General features: G+C 40.7%; 1 protein-coding gene across 1 annotated transcript; it reads left to right on the top strand.

Annotated features, from left to right (window-relative positions):
- The first annotated feature begins 272 nt into the window (after positions 1–272).
- LOC108921024 (myoD family inhibitor domain-containing protein-like) lies at positions 273–19,994 on the top strand. The gene is made up of 5 exons (XM_018730227.2): positions 273–535; positions 816–936; positions 2,785–2,886; positions 15,296–15,553; positions 18,926–19,994. The coding sequence occupies exons 2-5, from the start codon at positions 867–869 to the stop codon at positions 19,174–19,176; spliced, it is 681 nt and encodes a 226-aa protein (XP_018585743.1). The 5' UTR covers positions 273–535; positions 816–866; the 3' UTR covers positions 19,177–19,994.
- The last annotated feature ends 5,592 nt before the right edge of the window (positions 19,995–25,586 follow it).

Below are 25,586 nucleotides of genomic sequence, written 5' to 3'. Positions count from 1 at the left end.
GACTTTTCCCGCAGCGTCGGCTGCTTTTCTGTTTTATCTGCAGGGTTTAGTGTAACTGTGTCATTACGGTAACTTAAATGTATTATTGTTGCCACATATGTATGATCTCTGTCCGTAATATGTGTGTCATCTGCTCCAAAAATGTGTCGTTTCAAGTACCGCGCCATTTCGTTTGCCAGGCATAAGATTCGGCGCGCGCGCGCGCGCGCGCATTTTCTGTGGCCGAAGATAGCCCGCGCGCGCGCGAACGTCTCTCGGAATCCGGAAATGATGAAAATCGCCTCAGACGGGAAACTTTTCTGTAGCGAAAAAAAAAACGTGAAAAAGTGAAGGGGGCGATGGTGGAATAACAAAAACAACAGTAACAACAAAGCGTTGTATTGCTGTACTAAGAGGGAACTTTGAGGAAAAAAAGAGATTTACCTGTGGAAGTGCTGCTAAATCATCCATGACGCTATAAAATAATAGTTGGCTGCCTGACCGAACGGAGCTGACGACTGAAAACGCACTTACGGGGTTGACCCGAACCGAGCAGGTAGCCACTTGCAGACGTTTGAAACAAAAAGTAAACTTTGTATCGTATGTCTCATGTGGATTATTGACACATGTATGCATTGCATATAATATTTAAATGTATTCGGCTGAATAAATAATAATTTGAGTACTTTGAGTGAGCGCTGTGATTACCTGCCAGAGCAGACGTTGTGTAATGATTAATAATCATAAGTCAGCACCGAATTGTTAAATTATAATTAAATGGACACTTAATATTATGTTTAGAAATTGTTAGCTAAATAAACATAAGTGTTTTATAGGGTGAGACGGTGTTCTGGTGTGTCGCGAGAGTCCTCGCGCACTCGCTACCGATGTCCCTCGAGACGGTGTCGCGTCCGCCAGAGCATGAGCGCGAGAGGCGGCTTCTTCTCATCTCCAGCGGTAAGAGGAGAAGCGCGCGGACATCTCACCTAACCCCACCCCTCTTCTGAGCCTTCTTATACATTACTGATTTCAACAGTCGTTTTGCCTTATCATCATTAGTTATGGTTTGCGCGTTCAGGCATTCATTTCTTAATTTCTTATTCAGTTGGCTCCAGAATTAAACTGTTTACGTCCTCATACTGATACTATTTGCACATCTGGAATTTAAAATCAGAATTTAGTTTGTCTTAAAAACCTATGTAAATATTAACCTTAGTCAAAAAAAATTAAGCGCAAATCCTGTCTTGTCTACAAGCTTAAGTATTTTTGGATAGTGTTTATTGGCATATTACCTCAATTATATTTATCTTGCAAAATCCTATTTTAATTTGTAGAGGACGTGAATCGGTGATATACGATTGATGAGTTGTGATGGTGACTTGTTTGTTAGAAATGCAAAGGGTTTGCCACATATATTGCATTTAATTAAATACAGCATGCTGCAGGAGAAACTGTTAGTTGATTTTAAAGTCATCCTTGGTGTTGTAGCTGTGATCTCCAGTGCTCGCAGTGGGCATAACCCCAATTTCACATGTTCAGCTCAAATTACTGTGCAGAGAAATGATCTGTTTTGCTGTTTTTCTTCCACAGCCAGTTTTTAATTGGCTGTCAGTATATAAGGAATTCCACCATGAAGAGTGTCCTGACCTTTTTGTGTGTTCTGTTTCATAAACGTTAAAAATGTCTGAAAAAATAATATAGGATGTGAGGGGCTAACAAACATCCTGTATTGGTTCCTATTAATTTAGTTTTTTTCTATCCCCAGTAATTATAAACCAGTAAGGAGCACTATAATGTTTTCATGGCTTCTTAGTAAAATGGAAACAACACCTGAGCAAGTATTAGCAGCCACCATAGCCAGTAATAGTTTTTTAATTAACTTGCTGATTGTCTTTAAAATTATCATATGTAAATTAAGATTTTTATTGTCGGTTTTTAAAACAGTCATGGAACTTTTACCTGGGCTATTTATACCAAGCATCAATAATTACAGCTTTGTCAAAAATAGGAAAGTAGAACAAAGTAAGTGATTGCAGTAGCTGCCGGTGAATGGATTTTTCTGTGGGACCTTCAAAGCAACGTGATAGAAAGTGGGGATTCCTTCTATAATAACTGAAAATGTTTTTGAGAGCGGAGCAATTTATTTCCCATAGTAATCACTAAGCACTGTGATGCATGGCACCTGTCTGTAGGGGATTAAATGTGTATCGATTTGTAGTGTCATAGGGCAACTATGGTGAAGTGTACGTTGGCACCAGGCAGTGATAAGACCCCATCTATCAATGTGTCTAGAGCCGACTCCTCTTTTTCTGTTGTTCACTGTTCTCAACACAAAGCAAAACTCACACTTGCACTAATGATACAGGTATTGTGTTTATCCCCGAAGCACAATGTCTGATAGATGAGTAATTTTTTTCCATATATCACATCAGCGATACTGCAAAAAACATTAGTTTGGGCTTAGTTTACCAGTGCTATGCAGGTGTACTGTAGATTATAACAGGGGATATGTTTATAAGAAGTTCTTTTGCACATTGTTTTATTGTAAGTTCTGCAGGTTTGACCCAGTGAAAAAAATGAATTATCAATGTTATGTAGCAAAAAACTGATGTGAAAATGTGTTTTCCTACATCCAGGTGACTTTGATTATCAGTATTTGTTATTAATATTATTTAATTGCACATGTCCAGTTTGGCCTTAGCGGATTTTGGCACCCTGAAGTTCTGAATCACACTTGATTTTGTTTTGGTCCTTTGCTCCTGTTCTGCAGCATTTATGCTGAAGAATCTGTGTTTGCTCCCCCAGATGTGCCTGACTGTCCAAGCTGTCCATCGGACTTGGAGGAAGCACTGGACAGCCATTCTGCCACAACCAGAGAAATTCCAACCAACAGTGGTCTTATTAGAAGTAAGTGATGTTCAGCAGTGTTTCTCCTACTGTTCAACAGCAAGTGTGGTGTTTCTCTCTGTATACACACAATGGATAGGTGAGGCAATTGTGTACGGTGGTATATAAAAAAAAAAAAAAATTGAAAAAATAATAAGGCAAGACTATTAGTCTTCCCTGAAACTGATGAATAAATTTTTCAAAGTATAGCGGTGGGTAGTGATCTGTCCTTCTAAGTAAAATTTCAACAATTTCATTCTTATGGATGAACTTGTACTTGAGTGACCACAAGAAGAGGCTCCTTATAAATGGAAAAAATAAATTAATAGTATGCTATTTAATCTGAATTTGAATGCTCAAAAAAGCATTGAGTAACTTAACATATTTTTAAAAGTTAGCACACTGCATCCTCTCGGTTCTACAAGAACATTCATATCTCACTCACCTGTGTGTGAGTGACACAGAGAGAGTGTATTTCACTGATGTATGGATGAGTGCCCCTTTGTAAGTAGTGTATCTAGCAGTGCAAGTTACCTTGGTGTGGGGTGATAACACTGCATAGTATCCATTGGAAGTCGCTTTGGAGAAAAGTATCTGCTAAATAAATGTAATGTAACCATGCAGTGATGGGTTTTTATTGTTTAGGTTGATGGCTACCCAGATTTTTTGTGTCTCTGCGTCTCAGGTTTCAGTCCTGATGTATGTTTGAACGGTTCAAAAACAGCTTTATTACTGTTCAGTTTTTAATTTCATTGCAGCACCTTTCTGTGTTGTTGAGTTTCCTTCCAGGAACAAAACCACAATAGAGTTTCCTTGACAGATGGTCTTTACGTTTTCCAGTAAAACAAAACTCTATTGTGTCTAACAAATATTTTGAAAACTTCATTCCTGCAGGAAATTCCTCCCTTGGAAAAAACTCTTCTCTGTTGGTGAGATCTGCTTGTCTGAGCATGGCCCGTTGCCTGTATCTAAAATCATCATGTTTGAGTGCACTTCTCATTTTGCATGACGGTGATTCTAGGATAGCACAGAATGAGGTTCTGCTGTGGTCTAGCCCACAGCTGTGGGGGTTGAGAGAATAGTGCATGACTGTGGGAAACCACTGCATCAGGTGGAGTAACCACACACCTGTCACAGGGGAGAGGCTTGCGCTTATCACTTTTAATCCCAGAAGTGCTGTTATAGCACTCTGCATATTGACTTATGCATTTATCTGTTACTGTGATTTTGTTCATGCCAAACACTTTCAGTTGTCTTACCATAGCTTAAGTTACGATGTGTACTTCTGGTGGACAGCAGTGAGGGATACCAGGTTCTCCAGTTGGCTATCCTGCATGCTGCTGTGTGACCTCTAGTGTGTAAAAAAACCAATCATGGTACATCAGAGGAGCACATAGTTCATCTTCGGAGTGTCCTCGGTGACACGGAGGTTCTTTAAAGAAAAAATCTCATATGAAACCGTAATACTATTAAGAGAACATAATGAGTTTTGTTCCCTTTTCTGACTCACTGCAAGTACCAATACACCATAAATTCACTGGGTCCTTGTGAAAATTCAATTTATACATTTTAAAGATACAACTACTTTCTCATTGTTTTTAATTGCATTTTCTTCTCTAATCTGTTTTCAAAATATTTTTGTTGTGGCGCAAACCTGACCTGCATTTTGGTGTCTAGCCAGTAGTTCACAGATAAATGTACCCAGAGAAGGCATAGTGGATTTATTCAGTTGGCTGCCACTATATTTACAGCTCACGTCTGTTGTTTTTGAACGTTGGTGCCCAGTAACAAGATGACAAACGATCCACATGGTTATGGGATAAAGCATTCAACAGCCTTACAGATATATATTTTTTTTATTTATGACAGCTTTGTCTAAGGTTTTTACAGACTCCAGTGACCTCAGCTAGTGAATAAATTGAGGGACATCTGACAAACAGGCTTTCTGTCCCATTTGTGTTCAGAAGTTGATAACCTAGTGTGTATTGTGGCAATCATCAGTGATGGTGGAATGACCAACAGTTCAGCTAAGTTGAATGCCTTTTTTACTTGATTAGAAAAAATAGGACTACTTAGTATGAACTTGCTCATTCTGCAGGTGTATATTGTGATTGTTCAGTAGAAAATACTATTCTTCCTTTAATAGAAAGTAGCAATGAAGTTAAAATATTCCCAACTGCAGCACAATATTATAACCATAAATATAAACTGTTTTGGTTTAATAGTTCGCTTATGGTAGTAAATAATTTTGTTGAAGTTAAAATACGTAGTAAAAACAGGTGATATGATACACTTTTTCAGACAGAGGGAACAAAATATGAGCTGTTTTAATTAGGTCTTGTTATAGTTATGGAAAAAGTCAATTTCTCATGTGTTACTTTGGTTTTCATGAAGCAGGATCTCCAGCAAATTTGGTTTTGCAGAAAGTGAGTTACCTATAGTAAATTGTCACCAGATAAAGCCAGTTTAGGTATCTCAGCATCACATTATTCCTTGCACTGTTGAATACCTTAAAGGGCTCTCCTGGATAAAGAAGACGCTGCAGAACAGATATTTTTATCTTCAGCAAATTCTGAAGTGAGGCAGTAAGGTCAACTAATGTCGCCTCATGCTTTGCAAAAGATATTAACCTGGCTCTTGTATAATAGGGACCGTCTGCCAGAGATTGTGCCTTTAATTTTAAAATCTCAAGGTTGTTCGCTTGGCTGCAGAACGACCTCTTGGCTGCCAGAAGGAAAGGGTTCCATTGAAGGGGCTGTGGTTTTTGATGGAGGATTATTATCCACTGGTGGCTGGTCTTACCGAAGAGGGACAAATGCACATTTGCGGTGAAGTGCAGCTGCGCTTCCTCTTGGACTGTGATGACACAGTGCTTACTTTGTTGCCTTTGTGATAGATCACAGCTCCCACAGACAGGTTATCAATGTAAGACTTCAGCTGCCTGGGAATGGTGACAACAGCCAAAAAGCCTTAAGGTGGTTTGGTTCTGGAAATGTAGATGACCTTTTGCTCTTTTACATCTTTGTCTTGGCTCTACCTTCCATACTTCGCATCTTCATTGACCCTGTAATCTCCATTTTTGTGCTCTTTAAATCCTCATCAAATGTTTCCTCAGCTGTGGCTGAAATCGAAGGCTTGTTTGAAGGACGTTCAGTCAGTTCTCCTATTTTTGGAACTTTTATTTTTTTAAGACTTTGCGTCTGAGAGAAAAAAAAAGCCCTTTTTTCCAAATGGTCTGAAGATTGGCAACTTTTGATTAAATTTTGATGCAAATTTCCGGTGTCATAGAATTGAGTCTGATTGTAGTTGCGTTAGAACTTAATCTTTACTTTAATCTTGAGACCCCTGGATCCACTAAAATCATCTGTTAAAACTAAGAGGCCATTAAAAACAGAGGAAATAATTTTCAAGTGATTACTTAGCAGTGGGCCATAGAATCATAAACTGTATAAATAGGGTGAGATGTGAGCACAGAGGTTGATTAAATGGCTATTGTAAGCCTACCTCTGTGGTAATTATTTTCTCATTCTGTTGTTATGGATGCATTTCAAATAGAATTTCATTTTACTTCATTAACATCTTCAGAAATGTTAGAGCCCACACAAAATGTTTTCTTGTTATGAAGTGATTTTCAAAATGTCATGTGACTGAAATGAATTTAAAAAATAGTAATCAAGACTCCACATGTGTATTTATGTCAGGAGATTTATGTACAAAGAATTTATGAAAATAGAAGGTGAATTTGACCACTGGATCCACAATTAGTATCAGCTCACTGATGCTGGACCTTTCCTTGAAAGACACAAGGAAGACTTACTGAAACTCCTGCTGGTTTGGGTAAATAAGAACCAGGAGAGACTAGAAGAGAACATGTGCCACAATCCCTAACATAAAACTTTGTACACAGTGAGTGGGACAGGTGCAATTTAATTACACTATAGTTCTTAAGTCTAGGTCTATGGAAATCATGATCTGTTATTCTCTCTAGTGGGATTCTCTTCCTGCCTGTAACTGTCCTGTGTCCATGGCTGCTGATAACCCCAACCTCTTCTCTTGCTGTCCTGTTTCACAACAAATACAGTCAAAAAAGAACTGCTTGCAGGACCGTGCTCTCCTTTAACATGCACCGCCTTACAATGAAACACCTGTAAAATTGAATTAGGTAGCGTTTTCATAGGAAACAGCAACAGCAGTCATAACAGTAGTGTTGCCTGGGGGCTTGACACTTCCAAAATGGCTTTACTGATTCAGTGTGAAATTAATACAATAGTGCCTAGGCTTTTTTTGAGTTATGAAGGGCTGTGGAAACTTAACAGAGAAGGATACTTCTTACTGTGGGGTGTGGTGTGTAGGAGGTATAGCCTTATATTTGTTTTTTCTGAACTCCTTGGTCATTTTATTCGATTGGTCTCTTGATGTTCTCAGACAGGTGCGTCCACTATCATGGGTCACACAGTGTACCTGTGCACTGTAACACCACAGGGTTGGTGACCTGGATAGCACTTTAGTCAAGAGCATGTGCATACACAGTTAAAATTCACTTTGTTGCTTGGCAGTGAGGTTAAAACCGTTTTTGTTGTTAAGATCATTGGGAATGTTACCCCTCAGCCCTCTGTCTTTGCATGTTTACTGCTTGTTCAGTAGGTCATTTCATCAGAGCTTCCTTTTCACTGGAGGATGGGTGGTGGATTTGAAGAAGTCGCATTAGGAAGTTCAAAGCTGGTAATATTTAGAGACCCTCAAGCCTGCACTCTGTTAATAGGGTTAATATCGATGAAAGAGTCTTCTTGTAAACTCCCCAGGAAGGCAGGTGAACCACGCTGCCTCTGAATGTTGCAGCTGGTCCCCGTGGTTGTTTGAGCAGTCCCAGTTGCTCCAAGCAAAGGCAAAATTAATGCATCACAAATGGTGTTGTGGAGTACTGCTGACTTTTAAATCGCTGGGACTGTTCTCAGAGACTCAACTATGGGCATAGCTAGGAATTCTGTCCCCCAAACAAAATAAATTACTACTAGAATTTTTTTTGGTCCCTAGAATTGTTACTGTCATTCATCAAACTAGTGACAGCCTTGCATCCAACATTTAGCTACTGTGAGGGCAGTGGTGTTTTCTGGGGGTCAGCAAGGGGTGTCAGTGGATATATACTTTTACAGTCTTACATGTTCACTCCCTTTGGATTTGGAACTTGCTAATAAAAATAATGTTGCAGAATGTTAAGCTGAATAATGAGAAACAGGATGACCCCTAAGCAGTCAAAAAACGGAGTAATTACTCATAATAAAATTTGTGAGGTGTGTGTGCGTGTGTGTGCGCGCATGTCACTGAGGATATAGCCATCAGGCTATGGCCTGGCAACATATACTGGCTTATACAGAGTTGCACCCTCACTGCTTTTTGCAGAAGTCTTGGATAGCTGTATAAATCCTTAATTCACACAGGATACGTGTTTTAACATAAGTGTGACCCCTGGAAAAACTTCTCTCTAATCAATCTCATTTTTAATGTGAGGGTGGGGGAGATACTCATACATTGCTTAACGGGGTTAATTCATTTCGAGAAATCACTGCATTAGACGAATTCCCATTGTGGATCATATTAACATTATTATGGGGGAAAAAATGGTCCCTGGATGAAAAACGTGTCCCCTTAAATTTCTTTAAAAAAAAAAAAAAAAGGAAAGGAAAAAGGTCTTCTTTGCATTATAACAACACCACCAACATAATTTATAGTATTATTGACAAAAATTTTACTTCCATTAATTCTGCTTTGTTCTTTGTTATGCTTCACACACTGTCCGAAACCGCTTGTCCCAAGCGGGGTCATGGCAAACCGGAGCCTAACCCAGCAACACAGGACGCAAGGCTGGAAGGGGGAGGGGACACTCCCAGGACGGGACGCCAGTCCATGACGAAGGCACTCCAAGCAGGACTCGAACCCCAGACCCACCAGAGAGCGGGACCCAGCCAACCCCGCTGCGCCACCGCACCCCCCCGTTATACTTCATTTATTTCTTATCACTAATCCATTTATTCAGTGCAGAGTTGCACTGGTCCAGAGTGTGTCCCATAAGAACAAGGTGTGAGACACTGTACACAGTTCAGTGGACAGTGACATTTTGATAATTTTACTCTTGAATGTTTATGATATAGGGGGCGCGATGGTGCAGCGGGTTTGACCAGGGTCTGCTCTGTGGTGGGTTTAGGGTTTGAGCTCCTGCAAAAATTGAGCTGCATAAATAATTAAATAACTGTATATCGCTTTAGTGAAAAGTACAAGCTAAATAAAATAATTGTGATAATACTAATAATACAATAATAGAACAAAAAGCTGTTTTATTTGTCAGCTAGATATTCATATTTACTATAATTAATCGGGGGGGGCGTGGTGGTGCAGTGGGTTGGACCGGGTCCTGCTCTCCGGTGGGTCTGGGGTTCGAGTCTCGCTTGGGGTGCCTTGCGATGGAATGGCGTCCCGTCCTGGGTGTGTCCCCTCCCCCTCCAGCCTTACATCCTGAGTTGCCGGGTTAAATGTTTCCACGAATGTTCATTCCAGGTTTAATTTGTAGCTGCTACGTTGAATAACTGCTCTGAACTGATAACTAGGGCAAGAGTTGTGTTGTGAATTACTTATATGGGGTTTGTTGCATTCATGTGTAGTTGTACTGTCTGTTGCATCAAGCACATTTATGGAAATGGAATGGCTGAATATTGGGCAAAGGTGCCATTGTTCTTAATTTATACGCCTGTTGTATGGAAAAAGGAGTTTATATTTCCATAAGCCTCTGTACTAGCTGTTCATTGGGTGGGACCCTGTTTTGTGAATGATGAATGTATTTAATCTGTCGGATCTGCACCTACGGGAGTCTGTCCAATAGAGAGGAAAAATGCAGAGTAATACTGTACGTTTTAGGGTAGCTGCTCCTTCCGTTTAGTCATTAAGTAACAACAAAATTGACCTCAGTGTTAGCAGTGCTAATTGTTTGCTATTTTGAATACCATCTCATCTGATTGCGGAACAGTCAAATGTAATAATAATAAAAAAAAATTATGTTTAGGAATTGACGGATAATTGGTTTCTCTTCACTTCTAAAGGGGTTGACTAGTTCTGGTCAAGAGAAAAAAAAATCAAGCTCCATGTTTGAAGTTGTGTCCTTCACTGTAAAAATGTAATTAACCTGAACGGGAACATCCAAAGGGCTTATTTTTTTCAACTCAATCAGGAACAAAAATTACCAAATTTGAAATTAGTGAATTTCAGACGCCCTACATTCTTTGTCATTGTTATCAAGAGAGATTGTTGCTTGGAATATTAAACACTCTTTTGAGTGCTGGATCTCAACGGCAGGTTGCATTTGAAGGACCACGTTTAAGTGATTGTCACAGAGAATTAAAAGTGTGGCAGGACAGAAGCAGCTGAGTAATACTGACTGGCAGTTTATTGGCAGTGAAAAGGGAGGAAAATAAGACGTGCTCTTCTGGATTTATTTGAAATGAAATATTATACAGTGTGATCAGAATGGAAGAGGTGGGTTAATAGAGTCAAAACAGTTCTGTCACGTAACATGTCATTCTCGTTGATACAGGTTTTTATCAGACAAGACAATTTACTTCCACCAACATGTACAGATGGCCTGTGGTTTGAAGCCTAAAATATAAATACACCTCTGTACACTTAGTCATTAAGCAGAGAGCAATGAATGCTGTTTCACTGCTTGGTACTGTATTATATCTCAACAACTTTGAAATGTTTATGTGTGAATATAATACTGTGTTTTGGATTTTTATTCTCTGTGGGGCTCTTGCAACCTTTTCAGCCCGTGTGTGGTGTTCCTAGCAGAAATTACTTTAAAGTAATTTTTTGAATAGAATTCTGTGTCTTTTTTCACCCATTATTGTTCTTTGATTAAATACTGTAGGCTACAGAACTGCATATCATTTGTGGTGCTGTTGGTATGAGCCACTGTCAGAGGGACAATATCTGACAATTTGAACATCAGTGCTTCTTCAAGCCCCCATTCTCAACTCTCTGAAGGAAATCCTTGTCATACCATTATAAGGTCAAATGTAAATGAGTTTTCCGTACATGGAAGTGAAAATTGGAGCGAGAAGCCTACTGTATATAATTTTTTTTCTGATGTAATTCCCATGGTTTTCATTGCTATAAATGCTGAAGGTTGAGATTTTTTCCTTGAGATTTTTAATAGAGGAATTTCCTTTTGAGTTCAGAAATGCAATCACTATGGTGCTGTTTGTTAGGATGAGGAACAGTGCCTGGAGCTATTTAGGGGACAGTGGAAATTCATATGGTAGGTCATTGCAAATTGGTATTTTAGGAGGGTGGATCAACAGACAGAACAGTGCATCATAATCTGTGTTTTCTCTGTGTGTGTGAAACAAGAAGAGAAACCTAAAAAAAAGAAATCCGTTACTAATATCTGCTGACTCTTTTGCACTGGGATATTAAAAAAAATGCATATCCTCTTCTACTATTTACACTCTTGTTTGCCTCATGCACAGGGAATGAAGGCCTGTCCAACAGCCATTATGAGGTGTGAAATTTCTACACTCATGTCATGTCTCATTAGACATGTTGCTAACAGAATGTAGTTCAAGTCATAGAAGGAAGGGAGCAAAGGCATAATTCTGCATCCTAAAACTTTTTCTTGAGTCATCTTTAGTTTTCTTTCTTTGTTGACTTTTCCTTGTCTTCTTATTTTTCATTTGCCTGCACATGTCTTATACCAATAATCAGTCATTGTCACACTGGATATTCTGTATATTTGTTGCCATCATCTGTTTAGAATAGTGTGTTCTTTAAGGTTGAGCGTCTCCCAGTAAGGTAATAGACACAGCCATCTGGTTATCTTTTTATATGTAACGGACAGCTTGATTTTAGCTGAAATTTACTCAAGATTTTAGTAAGAAACGATGCATGGTACACCAGGAGGCTCTTGATGAACACCTAATGGCCTGCATCAGTCACATGCACTTCACCTGAAAAATTAAAAGGTCCAGAAGGACTTCTGCCACTGTCTTCTTTCCATTGTTTGGACTTCCTAGAAAAAAGCATGCAATTTTTTGAGTTCTGCAAGTTACCTTGTTTGCAGATGATCTTGTTATATCAACCTGCTGCTGTATTAATAGTAGATTTAGAACAGTTATGTGTTCTAAGTGAGTGTGTTATGCCGTTTGTCTTCTTCGGGGATCAGTTTCCTTGGAGAAGTGCAGGTTATGAATTTGCCCCTCCGGGGTTTGTTGACAGTGTTACACTTGGCATAGATCTTCACATAGGATGGATGCCCAGGATTCATGACAGACAGTGGATGTACCACACTTGGACCTGTTAAAGAAATGCTCCAGTTGGAGCAAAAAAAAATCCTCACCCTTGTCTGTTATTCTTTACTGCTGTTAGACATTATTGTACTTTCAGTAGTTGATCAGTTGAGAATATGGATGCTAGAAAGTGTTTTTGTTTAGAGTGTCAGGGCATGTGCAGTCAACATCTGCATTTTTCAGACTCCAGTAGTAAACCACAGCCTTTCAGTTTTAATTACTTAACATTTTTTTATTGACCTGAAACATTTGTGTTTTATTTCTGTGAGATACACACACACACACTTTCAGAACCGCTTGTCCCATACGGGGTCACGGAGCCTACCCGGCAACACAGGGCATAAGGCTGGAGAGAGGGAGGGGACACACCCAGGACAGGACGCCAGTCCATCGCAAGGCACCCCAAGCAGGACTTGAACCCCAGACCCACCGGAGAGCAGGACTGCAGTCCAACCCACTGCGCCACTGCACCCCTCTCTGTGACACACACACACACACACACACACACACACACACACACACACACACACACACACACACACACACACACACACACACACACACACACACACACACACACACACACACACACACACACACACACACACACACACACACACACACACACACACACACACACACACACACACACACACACACACACACACTTTCAGAACCGCTTGTCCCTTACGGGGTCACGGGGAACCGGAGCCTAACCCGGCAACTCAGGGCGCAAGGCTGGAGGGGGAGGGGACACACCCAGGACGGGACACCAGTCCGTCACAAGGCACCCCAAGCGGGACTCGAACCCCAGACCCACCGGAGAGCAGGACTGTGGTCCAACCCACTGCGCCACCGCACCCCCCACACATTGTCAGAACCACTTGTCCCATACGGGGTCGCAGGGAACCGGAGCCTACCCGGCAACACAGGGCGTAAGGCCGGAGGGGGAGGGGACACACCCAGGACGGGACGCCAGTCCATCGCAAGGCACCCCAAGCGGGACTCGAACCCCAGACCCACTGGAGAGCAGGATTGTGGTCCAACCCACTGCGCCACTGCACCCCTCTCTGTGAGATACATTTAATGTTTTTTTTTTTTTTACTGGCCAAGAAGGCAAAGTCAGTCTGATGAAGGTAGATGTACACATTGATTTTTTTCTTTTTCTTTTTTTTTAATGTAAAGGATTTCTTACATTTACTCAATTAACACTGTAACGTGACTTACAAGCTACATACAATTACTTACCAATTTATTACAGCTGGGATATTTTTACTGGAGCAATTTAGGGTAAGTACTATGCTCAATGGCACTACAGCAGCAGGGTGGATTCAAACTGGCAACCTTCTGAGCATTTATAGCACTATGCTATCTGCTGCCCATGGTGTCTTACTGATTTCTTACTCTTTCTCATGACAGTATTTTAGACCTAGACTCTTACAAATTAGCACGTTTGCTTTTTAGACAAGTTTTCATTTTGGAACAATAAGTTCTAGACGGTTTGCTCACTCCACTTCCGAGACTGGTACAAGAAAGTGGTTCTTCGGCTGAGTTGCCAGCCCACCGTTGAGCACTGTTTTTGACTATGGGATACTTCTCTTTAGGAAACTTGAGACCCACGTGCTAGTTTCCTAATAGCAATGAAATCCAAATGCTTGAGTTTCTCCCATCATAAAAACTAATTTGACTCAAGGAGACACTGCTGCTTCAGTGTAACCTACAGTGAATGTTGTCAGGGTTATGCAGTCTGTGTTTTGATTAGTTATGCCATGGAGTGGCACGCCTACCCTCATTATAGCACCTTCCCATAACAAGGAGGTGTCAGTCAGTCCATATTTTTTGACCTCATTATTAATTTGGCGGAGAAAAAACAAAGTTTTGGACTCTGAATGTCAAATGTGTCTTGCTGTCTTTCAGTGTCACTGTAGGCAGCTGAAGGAAATGGTGAAGCCATGGATTATCTTAAATGACAGTGTGACTAATTTGTCTTGCTCTTCCATTTGATTGCCTAATGTGTAGATAATGCATTTGTGGCCTGCTTTGTGGGTAAACAGATTGGATGTAGGAAATCCATATTTGTTTATTTAGTCTTTTAAACATAACCTGGATGAAGAGGTCCACAACAGTCATTTCTAATTGTATTACTTTTTATTCCTGTCAGCGGGCCTCCGGGGGTGCATTGTTAAAAAGCACAGCTCGAGTTCTCTTCTTGTTAACCATAATTGTATTTGTTGGTTGTGCACGCTAGTTGTGGGCAATGCAGGGTCTGTGTTTCCATTTGAAGTTCAGGTGCCGTCACAAAATGATGCTTTCATCAGCTATTTCTGAGTTTGCTGGTGATTACGCTGTATTGCACTGTGTACAGCAAAATGCAGTGTCTGTGTATGGGGAAGCGCTATGAAGTGAAAAGAGTAAAAAAAAATCTTGAATATACAGACAAAAAAAATGAATTATTCAGAAGGTCTCATAAGTCATATGCTGGGTTGCTCCTTTTATAATGCAGATGGAAACTAATGCTGTGCTCCCAGTAGAGCTGATTGTGCAGGAGCTCCACTTGGGAACGCACCACTGCTCCATCTTATCGACTGCTCCTCTCTTCACTCTTCACAACTGTCACCCTCTGAATAGCTGTGAAACCTGGGAAAGTGAACAGTCCCAGTCTCACCCGAGTCACCTGTAGTTGCTGAGTGGCAAAACAAGGGAGCTTTTTTTTTTTTTTTTTTTTTTTTTTTTAAATGAAACTAATGTAGCTTATTGAACAGCATGCCCTATTTATTGTTGCATTGGTTATGAAGAAATGTGTTGGGGTGTTGAATGTAATTAAGTTTGTCTCAATTGTGTGTAATAGAAGTGCCCACTTAAGCTTGAAAATGGGTCTTGACATAAAGTTTTCATCCTGAGAGTGATCATGTACTATATGAATATATTGGTTCATAGCCAGGCTCATGACATGGGTAATAAATGTATTTTCAAGAGAGGAACTGATTTGCCCAACAAGTAAAAAGTCTGTTTTCTCAGTCAGGAATTGTGCCGAGGAAATTTCACATGGAGTGAAATATGTGACAGTTTGAAAAAAATAATGATTTTCTCTTTTGCAGCTCAGCCTCAGTCAAGCATTCTGGCCCCAGAATCTAGAGAGGTGGAGGCTAGTAAGGTCTTGAAGGGCCACCCTGAGTCCCTGTGTAACGTGGTCACAAACACCAGTGCTGACGCCAGGAGAAAACCATCCCCCATGTCCCATAAGGTGCAGCGGAAGCTCCAGTCCAACCTACCTATTAGAGGTCACGGTAGCGGGATGGTCAAGAGCAGCAAGGACATTTCCAAGAGGAACCACAGGAATGGCTCCACACCGGATGGTAGGGAGGCTTTTTGTGTGTCTGTCTCTTGGTGTGTCTTGACAGTCCTTGTTTGCATGTTGGTGTGTTCTAGAGAAGTATTTGTTGCACACAGTTACAACATCATCATTTCTATGGAACAGTGGAAATCATCAGAAACTTCATAGACACCGCAGCACAAGGAACTGTCAGACAATGCAGACATGTCCTGTAAGGTTGCAGCTGCCTATCAATAGAGGTTGTGTTCAGGCATTTAGCTAATTATCTCTGCGGCATGCAATCAGGCCATGTAACTGTGCTCCTGTGGTGTCCAATGCTCTTTGGCCTTCGACATTTTAACGTCTATATCAGAAGCGGGGAGGCGTTGTGCACTTGCAGAAACAAGACGTGTGTCATGACGAAGGGCATTGCAAGGGAGGAGATTATCAATGGTCACCCAAGGTGTGACCTTTTAATGAGGCGAAGGACAATGGGCTACGTGCTGAGCTAGTGCAGCTGACGCTGTCACAACGGGAGTTTCTAGCAGCTCGCCACCCCCAGTCATTAGCAAGCAGTGCCCTGTGCCGTGACTCGCACCCCTGCCTCCTCATCACCATTGTTTCACTTTTTTCCTCGTGTTATGGTAAGTCCAGCTCACTGCTCCTCTCACATAATCTGCTCTGGATGCACTCCACTTCCACATCATACAGTTGTGCTACTTTTCGTTTTTTTAGTATTGCTTTCTGCAGCTTAACGCATTTTAGCTGGTCATTAATGTTTGTAAGGCCAACAAGCATACGAGTGCAATAAATTGTCATTACTGTCTAATGTAATAAAAATATCACAAAAAAGGTGTTACAGTGTGATGCTGACAATGTTGTAGTGTAAATATCACTTCTAAATAATGGGCACCTGGGAGAAAAGCCTTGCCAGCCTACTCTGCCGAAAGATTGCATTCAGCAGATGACAGTTTAGGGTAACTGAGAATAAGTTTAGCTCTTGCTTTCTTTGATGAAAACATTACACATCTTACTTTAACATAGCATATATCAAGAGTTGCATACAACTCTTAATACAACATTTAATGGATAAGGTGCTAACATGGATCTTGAGGAAGTTGGTTAATGTTCATTTTGACTGTTAACTTCAAAATATAACAGTACTGACAGCATACTGATGGAAGGCTGGCTGTGTCACTTAACACATCTGACCTCTTGGGGTGTTCCTGCAGGGTGTCTGGAGTTCAGCTTCGGTGTCTAAACTGCAGCTAGTGGAGATACCGCTTGACAGTGAGCTCCAAGGGAAACAGGTGGAATGAGATGTCATGATTGGCTTTGTCATGCTTCACTTTCTGAATAGCCGCACAATGGCCTTCTCAGAAAGGTGTGGCTTCTTTACTTCTTCCACCCTGGCCATTCACCAACACATCGCTTTATTTGAATGTTTTCACAGTGTCCTCTGGTGTACACATATCCCAGCTTGTTTTATGTCATCTCACTGCTTTTTTGATGTTAGCCTTTGAGTTTTCCAGATGTCTGAGGCAATTTCCCTGAGCGCTCTTGCTGTTTTTGGCCTTTGTGAATTTCAGTGTTGTAGTATTGCCTTTCGTTGGAAAAGATTAGTGTTGCAGTTCTTCCCACTGAAGTAATGTCAGTTTTGGAATGTATTTTCATTTTATAGACGAGTCTGTCCAGCATACACAGCCTAGCAGTTCGCTTTTCAAGATTCAAGCTAATCACAGTTGATGAATTATACATCCAAGTGAATAACTGAGTTATTGAAGTACATAATGTTATATATTTATATAATTTTCATTGTATGAATTAAATATTGCCAAGTTTAGTTTCCTAAGGTTCTTCAAAGTTTTCAGAATTTTAATTATAACTTTTCGAGATTGTAATATAATGTGTATTTAATCTATTAAATACTTGGTGTTTCTCAGTACTGCGGAAAAATATATTCACAACATGGAATCATGGCATCCACTTTAATGTCTTAAGGCTTTAAAGTATTTACCAGTAGCAGTTAAATGCAACTCTTAATAGGGCAAAAATATCTTTACGCTCGAGTCTTAACAATATTAATAACACCACACAAACAGTCTGTCTTCTGCAAGTTGTGAAATTCTTCCTGTTGTTTATGACTGCGTTTCACCTCATTTGTAACAACATTCTGTTCACGATCCTGTCTACCTGGCTGGTCTTTCATCAGTAAAATATAAGTATCTAACAGTCCCAAACCTCACGGAGGTGGACTCAAATATGCAGTAATCTACACTTTATACAGTGGCCTTCTGACCAGGCAGAGCTTTCTCATGGAGATTTCTCTTAGTGTAAGCATGAGGTTTGTTTCTGACATGGAACTGCTTCTTGGATCCTGAACTGTCTAGCCATGCTAGTGTTCACTGCTTACAAAAAGCAGTAATGCTGTATTGCTTTTATAACTGAAAACTTTGTGTTCTGGGAGAATTTTGCAAAAGCCAGCAATACACGTAACTGTATTGTGTGACACGTGTGTTAAAAAGAGATTTGACCACCTGAACCGCGGTGCTTTTGTTTGTCTAAGGAAGGTGAAATTGACTTCAAGTCAGATGAAATGGCAAAAAGGGATTTTCTTTGCACCCAAAAAACAGTAATTTATCGTCATGTGAAGAAGCCACATTGAATTTCTAAAAAGAGGTTAAATGTTAATCAGAAAAAAGAGAAACAGCAGCATTAGCGTGGCAATTTGCTGGCGAAATTTGGGACATTACTAATCAGCTTTGCGTGATCAGCTTGTGCGTTCGCATGATAATGCTGCCATTATTACAGGATCTGCTAATCAGTCCCTCAAGTGGAATTCAATCCTTTTGAAATTCTTTGGGCTTGTGATTCTTCCTCCTTCTCTCTCCCCATCTCACGTCATTGCCCCACTGTCACCCCCAATGCATTACATCCAAACAGTAGGGTTCGGATGTGCACAAGGATGTGCAGTTTTTCTGGTAGGTTATGTGTAAATAGCCCCTTCTTTATTCCACAGTAGCTTCCCCGCAGACACATAAAGCAATATGGGCACAACAGCCTCGTATCTTCTTGCCTGTCACTTCCCTTCACACCATCATTTGACTCTCTGTGCTCAGATCCCATTTCAAAAAAGGTAGAAAATGGACAAAATTGTTCATGTATTTAATTTGAGCTTTTATGACAGTTAACCTTCTGCTTCTGCAAAGCGCACCATAAATAGCAAAATGGATATCGTCAGTGGCGTTGGCAAATCCACACAAAGTTAATTGGAATGACTGATTGGCAGGCTGATAACTGACTGGGGTATACTGAGGACCCTTGAGTATAAAGGCAGTGATTTGCTGTGCGGCTGGCTGTTGTCTTAACGCTCCTCTGTTCTGTCTCGTGTGTGGTGTGCGGCATGCTGGCCCAGACTGCTGCGTGCACTGCATCTTGGCCTGCCTCTTCTGCCAGTTCCTGAGTATGTGCAACCTCCTGCTGGTGCAGCTATCCTGCGACCACTGCTCTCCAGAGGCCCATGCCTGCTGTCACTGCTACTATTGCTGCACGGATGACCAAGGCGAGGATGGCGGCTGTGCATGTGATCCAGAGTGCGGTGTGATGGAGTCCTCTGACTTCTTGGAGATCTGCATGGAGTGCTGCGGGATCTGCTTCCCTTCATAGGGATGGGGGGGGGGGGGGGGGAGGACATGGTGCTACTCGTGCAACCCCTTGTGATCTCAACATCCCTAAGCCTGCAACTTCTCTACCTGACCACAGGAAACGGAACTGAACAGGGTCATGCAGTGTCAGGGCCCCAATCCAGTGTGCTGATTTCCATACAATCCAGAAACTCTACACGTTCTGCAAAAAAAAAAAAAGAAAAAAAAAAAAAAAACTTGTTGAAGCAGGCTTTTGAAAAGACCATCAAGACCAGAATGCTGTGGTGTTGGGATATCCATATTATGCAACAGAGAGGATGTGTGAAGGAGCTCTTCAGGGATGACTCACAATGGTTACACTGCTCGAGGCTTCCGTGGTGAAATAGCTTTTAGAATCACAAGAAACAGCACTTAACTTACAAACCCTTCCTTTTTATCCTGAGACATTCTTACAGTACCCGCAGCTTCACTGAGAGTGCCCTGTTCTGCTTCGTTTAGAGTCTTCTAATCCACAGATAAAGCACAGAAAATCAAACCAAACTTGGACATCTTTGCTTTTTCAGTATCGGACAAAAGTATCTGTTACTTTGAAAGCTTGGGGGGGGGAAGTCTCAAATATAGTATAAAAGTAAAAATTTCCTCAAGCATGAGCAGTTATGTCGTTGATATGATTACTTTGTGATTTGATGTCTGTTATGAATCAGAATCAGGGCCAGTGGACCTGTCATAGTGGAGACAGGCCAAACTACACAAGTAAAATGGGTAATACTAGCATTTTTCAACACTTTTAAATTAGCAAAGTTACATATTCACACACACACACACACACACACACACGTACACACAATAATTTCTTGTAATGCCTCAGTAATGTCAAGTTGAGCCAAACACACATTTTGGCTCAATGATTGTCTCACAATGCTAGTATTGACTGCATTTTCTAAACATTTTCACAAATGCCTTTTATTTGTCTGTAAGAAAATGAACCTGTTTTACAATGGCTTGTATAAATAAAATGTATTTATGAAAGGAATTTTGGTTTGTTTGTATTGTTAATGAAACAATGCTAACTTCCCTCACCTGTCAGTCACCTTATCTGTCTTACATTATGTGTCCTTGAGGTGAACTGTAGAAACATCCACCCTGAAAGACTGGAGACAGCTTTGTTCTCTTTGTTAAGATGTTTTCTGTCTAATGTTACAGCCAGCGAGTGTCTTAAGCATGGGTAAGCGCCTTAATTTGTCTGAACAGTACTTATGATTTTATGTGTTTATCATCGAGTCAGTGTTTTGGTTGTGACATCTGGTTAATTACTCGCAGTATGCACTCCAGCCAAGTCCAAGCAGTCCCCTGAGCCTTTCCGTTACCACATGTATTTACTTATTTGTGTAATGCTGCACAAGTAATACCGATTAAACTGCACTCAGTGGAAGAGGAAAGTGATATTAATTACCCACTCATGTCAACCACCGCCACCCTGGCCAACATAAGCAGCTTTTGGATTATGAGAAAATGAATTATAGCATGCAAATAGGGGACGCATTTGACTGTGAATGGATAATGTGTCTTGGTATGAGATGTGAACACTTTCATCCATTAAAGTGTATACTCAGTTGAGCCAGTTGTGTATGTGTACAATCTGATGTATTTAACAGCAAGTCATGTTTTAAATGGGAACTAATTATGGGTGCGGTGTACCTTTGCGTCTTTTGGACTGTACTTCTGATTTTTGTTAAACTTCCACCTTGGAATGCAGAGGTCTAACCTGGACTGTAGAACACATTTATTCTCATATTTGAGATGGTGCTCAAGTATACTTTGTTCATTCATAATCTTCTGTTTTTCCTGCTTGTTAAATGTCACGTGTAAAACATTGCACATGTACATTGTGAGCATTTTAGGGTGTCTTCTACTGTGTCTGTGTTAATTCTTTTGTCCTAACAACTCTCAGTCTAGTTTTTTCAACTTCTCTGAATGTTTTGAGTTGTAAAGCCTGGACATTATTTTGCCGATTAAAATAAACCTGAAATTACTGGTCTCACTGTTTTACAGGTGATTTCTAGTAACTTCCCTTCGAAGTACCCAGCAGGTCAGTGTGGAAAAAGGAAAAGTTTTGCTTCCTTGTGTGGTGTTTGAAATACAATTTAAATAAGCTCCATCACTGCTGTCTGTTTTATCCTCTTTTTACACTATGTTTCACTATATTTTTGCTTTGGGTGGCTACACTGTTGTTTAATGGCACATTGGGGAATGCTGCTCAACCTGTTGGATATATGGTCAACGTTCTTGCATCATGTTCTTTGTCTTGCAGCTGAGTGCACTCTGGGTCTTCACAATGGGCTTCTTTCTTCTTTGTCATCATCATCTACTTAGTATTTCACTAAAGCTTTATGTATGACCTCATGTCACATTCACGCTGTTTCACTTCTCAACCATATGAGATGCGTGTTTTTCCAGTTTTCTGTAAAAGGACCACAGTAATAATGTACGTGTTGTTTCTTGGACTCCCAATTTTTCTGCACTGTATGAAGGTTTCAGTTGCAGTTTCTGGTGCATTGTTTTAGACATTATGTTAACCTGGTGTCAACATGATGTTCTGGCAGCTTGAATAGATGTTTTCTACCTTCAAATTTGGGGCGGGGCTGTTTTTTCTGTGGCGCCTGCCATTTTAATAGGATACAGAGAACTCTGGTTTTTTACACATCACGTTCAGATTAATTTAATGTAAAGACACAACCTGCAAAGCTTGGCAGTAGTTGCCAAGTAGTACATTGATCAGATATATCCAAGTTCTGTAATTTCAGTTGTCATATGTGTATTAGTTTTTGTCATTTTTGTTTAGGACTTACTGTAGTTTGACAGATTCAGTACCCATGTGGCAGAATCAAATAGTGATAGCAGAGAGGAAGGGGTCAGGATGACAGGCCCCTGCATTCCCACTGAAAGTGCTCACATGTGGACAACTTGCACCCCTGCAGCCAGTGCCTGTTTGCTGATGCCGGTATAGCGCCACCTGCTGGGAAATGCTGTATCTTGACCTTTTGGCTGATGCTGTGCCCCCTGTTAGCCTTTCAATTAATCCAGTCACTGCCCTTCCTGCCATACCCACTGTGCAGCCCAGCAAGACATTTCAATTCCTTTCATATTTCTAGCCTTGATACCTTCCACCCCAGAAATTACCATCTTATTTCACTAATGGCATCTGAAAATATTCCCAAAGGCGAAGCTCTTTAATCACATGGGAGGGTGGGGAAAAAGTAGAAAACATCTCCAGGTGAGTGTGCTCTGACCTTTTACAAAGTCACCCACCTTTATCCTTTTAATCAATTCCCCCCTGTTCTTTTCTGTGCGAGTACTCGTAATTTCATGATTAAGACAATTCCATTGTTTCTGTTTTCCATCTTAAGAAATACGGCAGCGCTTGGACCCCGGGTCATTTCCTTGACAATATTAAATAAGTCATTAGAATGTCGCTGTAATGTGCACCCCCCCCGCCACCTCTGCTTATGGCCCCCACCTGCTGAGAAGAATATATACATTACAGATACTTACTTTACTGTTTGGTTAGATGTGAGCCATTACCTTCAATTTACATGTTAATTTCCCCAACAGAATTATATGGTGTATAATGTCTCGTGTTAAAAAAAAAAAAAAAAATCACATGCTGACAATTTTTTGTTCAACAGTTTTAATTTTTTGTATACATGAGTAATACAGAAGCACAGTTTCAGTATTTTTAGTTAACAGTATTAGTACTCTAATAATAAATAGTTAATATTCAGATTTTGAATTCACATGTAGCAATGTTTTCTTAAAGAGAAAAAAATTAAAGCTAAATCAAAGTATGTCTAACATCACAGCTTTTCGTGGTCTTCTTTGTGGTGAGGATCCCTCCATTTTATGGAGACGGACAGACGTGGGTGGCACACATTCCAGCGTCCATTAGGAGGCTACTCTAAATGTGTGATGCATAATGCAACAACATCCGTCCTGTGTTTGAAGGACTTGCTTCCTGACCTGATGCTTGACATAAAATGATACAAATAGACCTTTTACTGGGCTAAGCGTAAAACTGCTTCAAGTAATGCCATTGTCAATTTCTGCAGTCATATAATGCCCCCGTTTGAGATCCGGTTGTGGGCAGAGCGTTGTGTCCGAATGGCTCGTCACCTAGACAGCTTAATTCTAGTTGTTGGCACAGAGAGAGACTGTATTGCTTTTCATAATTTCTTGGAATTCTTTCATTCTCCAATATGTAAATGTGTTATAAGCATGTAATTAAAACCACATATAAAGGAGCATCCTATTGTGGAAGAACGGTATTAATGGTGGAGCCTAATGCTCAGGCATCGCAGCCCTGTGTTTTTGACCCCAGCTGTGTCACTTTAGGACAGTGTCGTCTGAAGGTACCACTATGTTCCATCTTCTGAAGCACTTCAAAACTTAGATGTGACCTGTTTTTTAAGGCTCGTGTGTTATTGTCATTTTTTTGTTTTTCTCGAGTTCAGTACTGTTCCAGTAAGTCAACTGAAAGCATATGGAAAATTAACTGAATATTGTGGCATAGTCTTTTTTTTTTTTTTTTTTTTTCTCTCCCTTTAAGGTTAGATTTATTTTCCATTAAAAGAAGCATTTTAGTAACCCTAGGTATGTCATTCACATAATATGAAGCACATAGAATAAAGGAATAAATCATTTTCCGTTGTGTGCTGTACATTTGTATTTTTTAAGTAATGTGTCATCCTGTTCAGTGTTAACATTTTAAATATTTAAAAACCTATTCCGCTGCACCCTTTGCAGTTCCTCGAGAACACCTGGTTGCGTTTAATCTTCCCATTACCTGGAGGCATGCCATGACGATGCCACGGCTGCAAACGATCTTCTGGGAAGTCGAGTGCCATCGTTGGGGTACAGGCAAGTTCAAAGTTTCTGACACTCGCCCTTTTGAAGTCTCGCACTGACAACATCTGCCTTCGAGAAGAAGAAGGGGAAGAAAGAAGACACGTCGGGGCGTTTTAGCATTTATGCTCTTTTCGGTTGCACTTGCAGAAACGTCTTTTTCTCTGCGTGTCGGATTTTTACACATCAAGCAACATGTAAATAGGCCGACTGACTCCGGGCCTCCCGCTGTCGATAGCGCATTATGAGCGGAAGCCTGCAACAGAGATATCAGTGCAAAGTTGTGTACTTTCAAATAATTTCTTCTTTTTGAATGAAACAAACCATAGTGGGTGCAAATTGACAAGGATGGGTGGATCACAATTGACGGTTTGCTTGAACTGGGTCCTTAAGTTTAAAAGGAGATGTCACCATCAGTGTTTGTCATATGCAGACGTGGACTTGTTTCTGGCAGAGCTAAGTGTGATATCTCAGTTTAATCATTTCATAAGTGATCATCTCAAGTGATGTCATGTCAACTCGACAGATCGGTAGCAGCTTCAGATGCGGTGCTTTATTAAGGTTTGGGTTAATCGCACAGAACGCTGCAAAGGTGGCATACACTTCCTCTGCAAGAGACACATTTTTGAATGCAAGCCTAATCTTTTGAATTACAAGAGGCTTAAATTTGACTTTTTATTTTACTTTCTACCGCATAAATTTGTGTGTAGGACTTGCTTTTAAGATATAAATATTTCATTTGTTTCAGTGAAAATGGGACTGTGTGTGTGTTTTTTTTTTTTTTTTTTCCCCCCCCCTTGTAACTCTGCACTCTAAATGTTTGTATGAATGGAAGGAGTGTTGTCAGGTTGTGACGAGGAGAAGGAGATGCGCTGAAGTGGATCTCCCACAGGGGTAAAAATGGTTACACCAAAGAAAGGGAGCTGGGGAGGACAAGGATGGTGTGTACATTGCTAGCCAGTTCACAGGTCCTCGCACTTAGAACTGCACAAGGCAATAAAAAGCCTCGATATAGTAAGTACCCTCGCTCCGACCCTCACTCTGACAGGTTTCTCTTGGAAACACCCCATCGCTCACTCGCTCTGGTCACTCGTCATTACTTACCGTAGGTTCATACACTGAATAGCAGCACACACTATGAATAGCTCTGATTTTACGGGACTTTTTTTTTTAGTAGGCACCGAACAATGAGTGTCATAACATCAGACTTACAGTTCTTATGTTTTCGGTGGTTTGCAATGAACTTGTCACAGAGATTAATCCTATACATGGCAAATGAATGCAGCCACAAATGTGCCTCACGTTACATAAGGCTCAGACAGCGCAATGTGAACAACCACAGTTAATGGGTAATGAGGCAGTTAACGGTAGTGCGGAAGTTTCAGAGGCAATATCCATGCAGTTAGTCATAGTTTTACACCATTATGCTTGGAAATGCCTCCTTGTCACATAATGCCTCATCTGCTCATTTCATTGTCTGCCCCATGATTGCATCACCTAGTGCCAACCTGGAGACTTTCCTTACATCTTGTT

Source organism: Scleropages formosus, chromosome 21 (assembly GCF_900964775.1).
Source record: "Scleropages formosus chromosome 21, fSclFor1.1, whole genome shotgun sequence".
NCBI lineage: Eukaryota > Metazoa > Chordata > Actinopteri > Osteoglossiformes > Osteoglossidae > Scleropages > Scleropages formosus.
Note: the sequence above shows the minus strand (reverse complement) of the source record. Positions and strands in the feature narration are given on the sequence as shown.

Bases quoted from the DNA above. Each gene is read 5' to 3' on its own strand.
- LOC108921024 (XM_018730227.2), top strand. From the start codon at position 867: ATGTCCCTCGAGACGGTGTCGCGTCCGCCAGAGCATGAGCGCGAGAGG. The intron at 2,887-15,295 runs GTAAGTGATGTT...TCTCTTTTGCAG, and splicing joins CAACAGTGGTCTTATTAGAA to CTCAGCCTCAGTCAAGCATT. The intron at 15,554-18,925 runs GTAGGGAGGCTT...ATGCTGGCCCAG, and splicing joins GAATGGCTCCACACCGGATG to ACTGCTGCGTGCACTGCATC.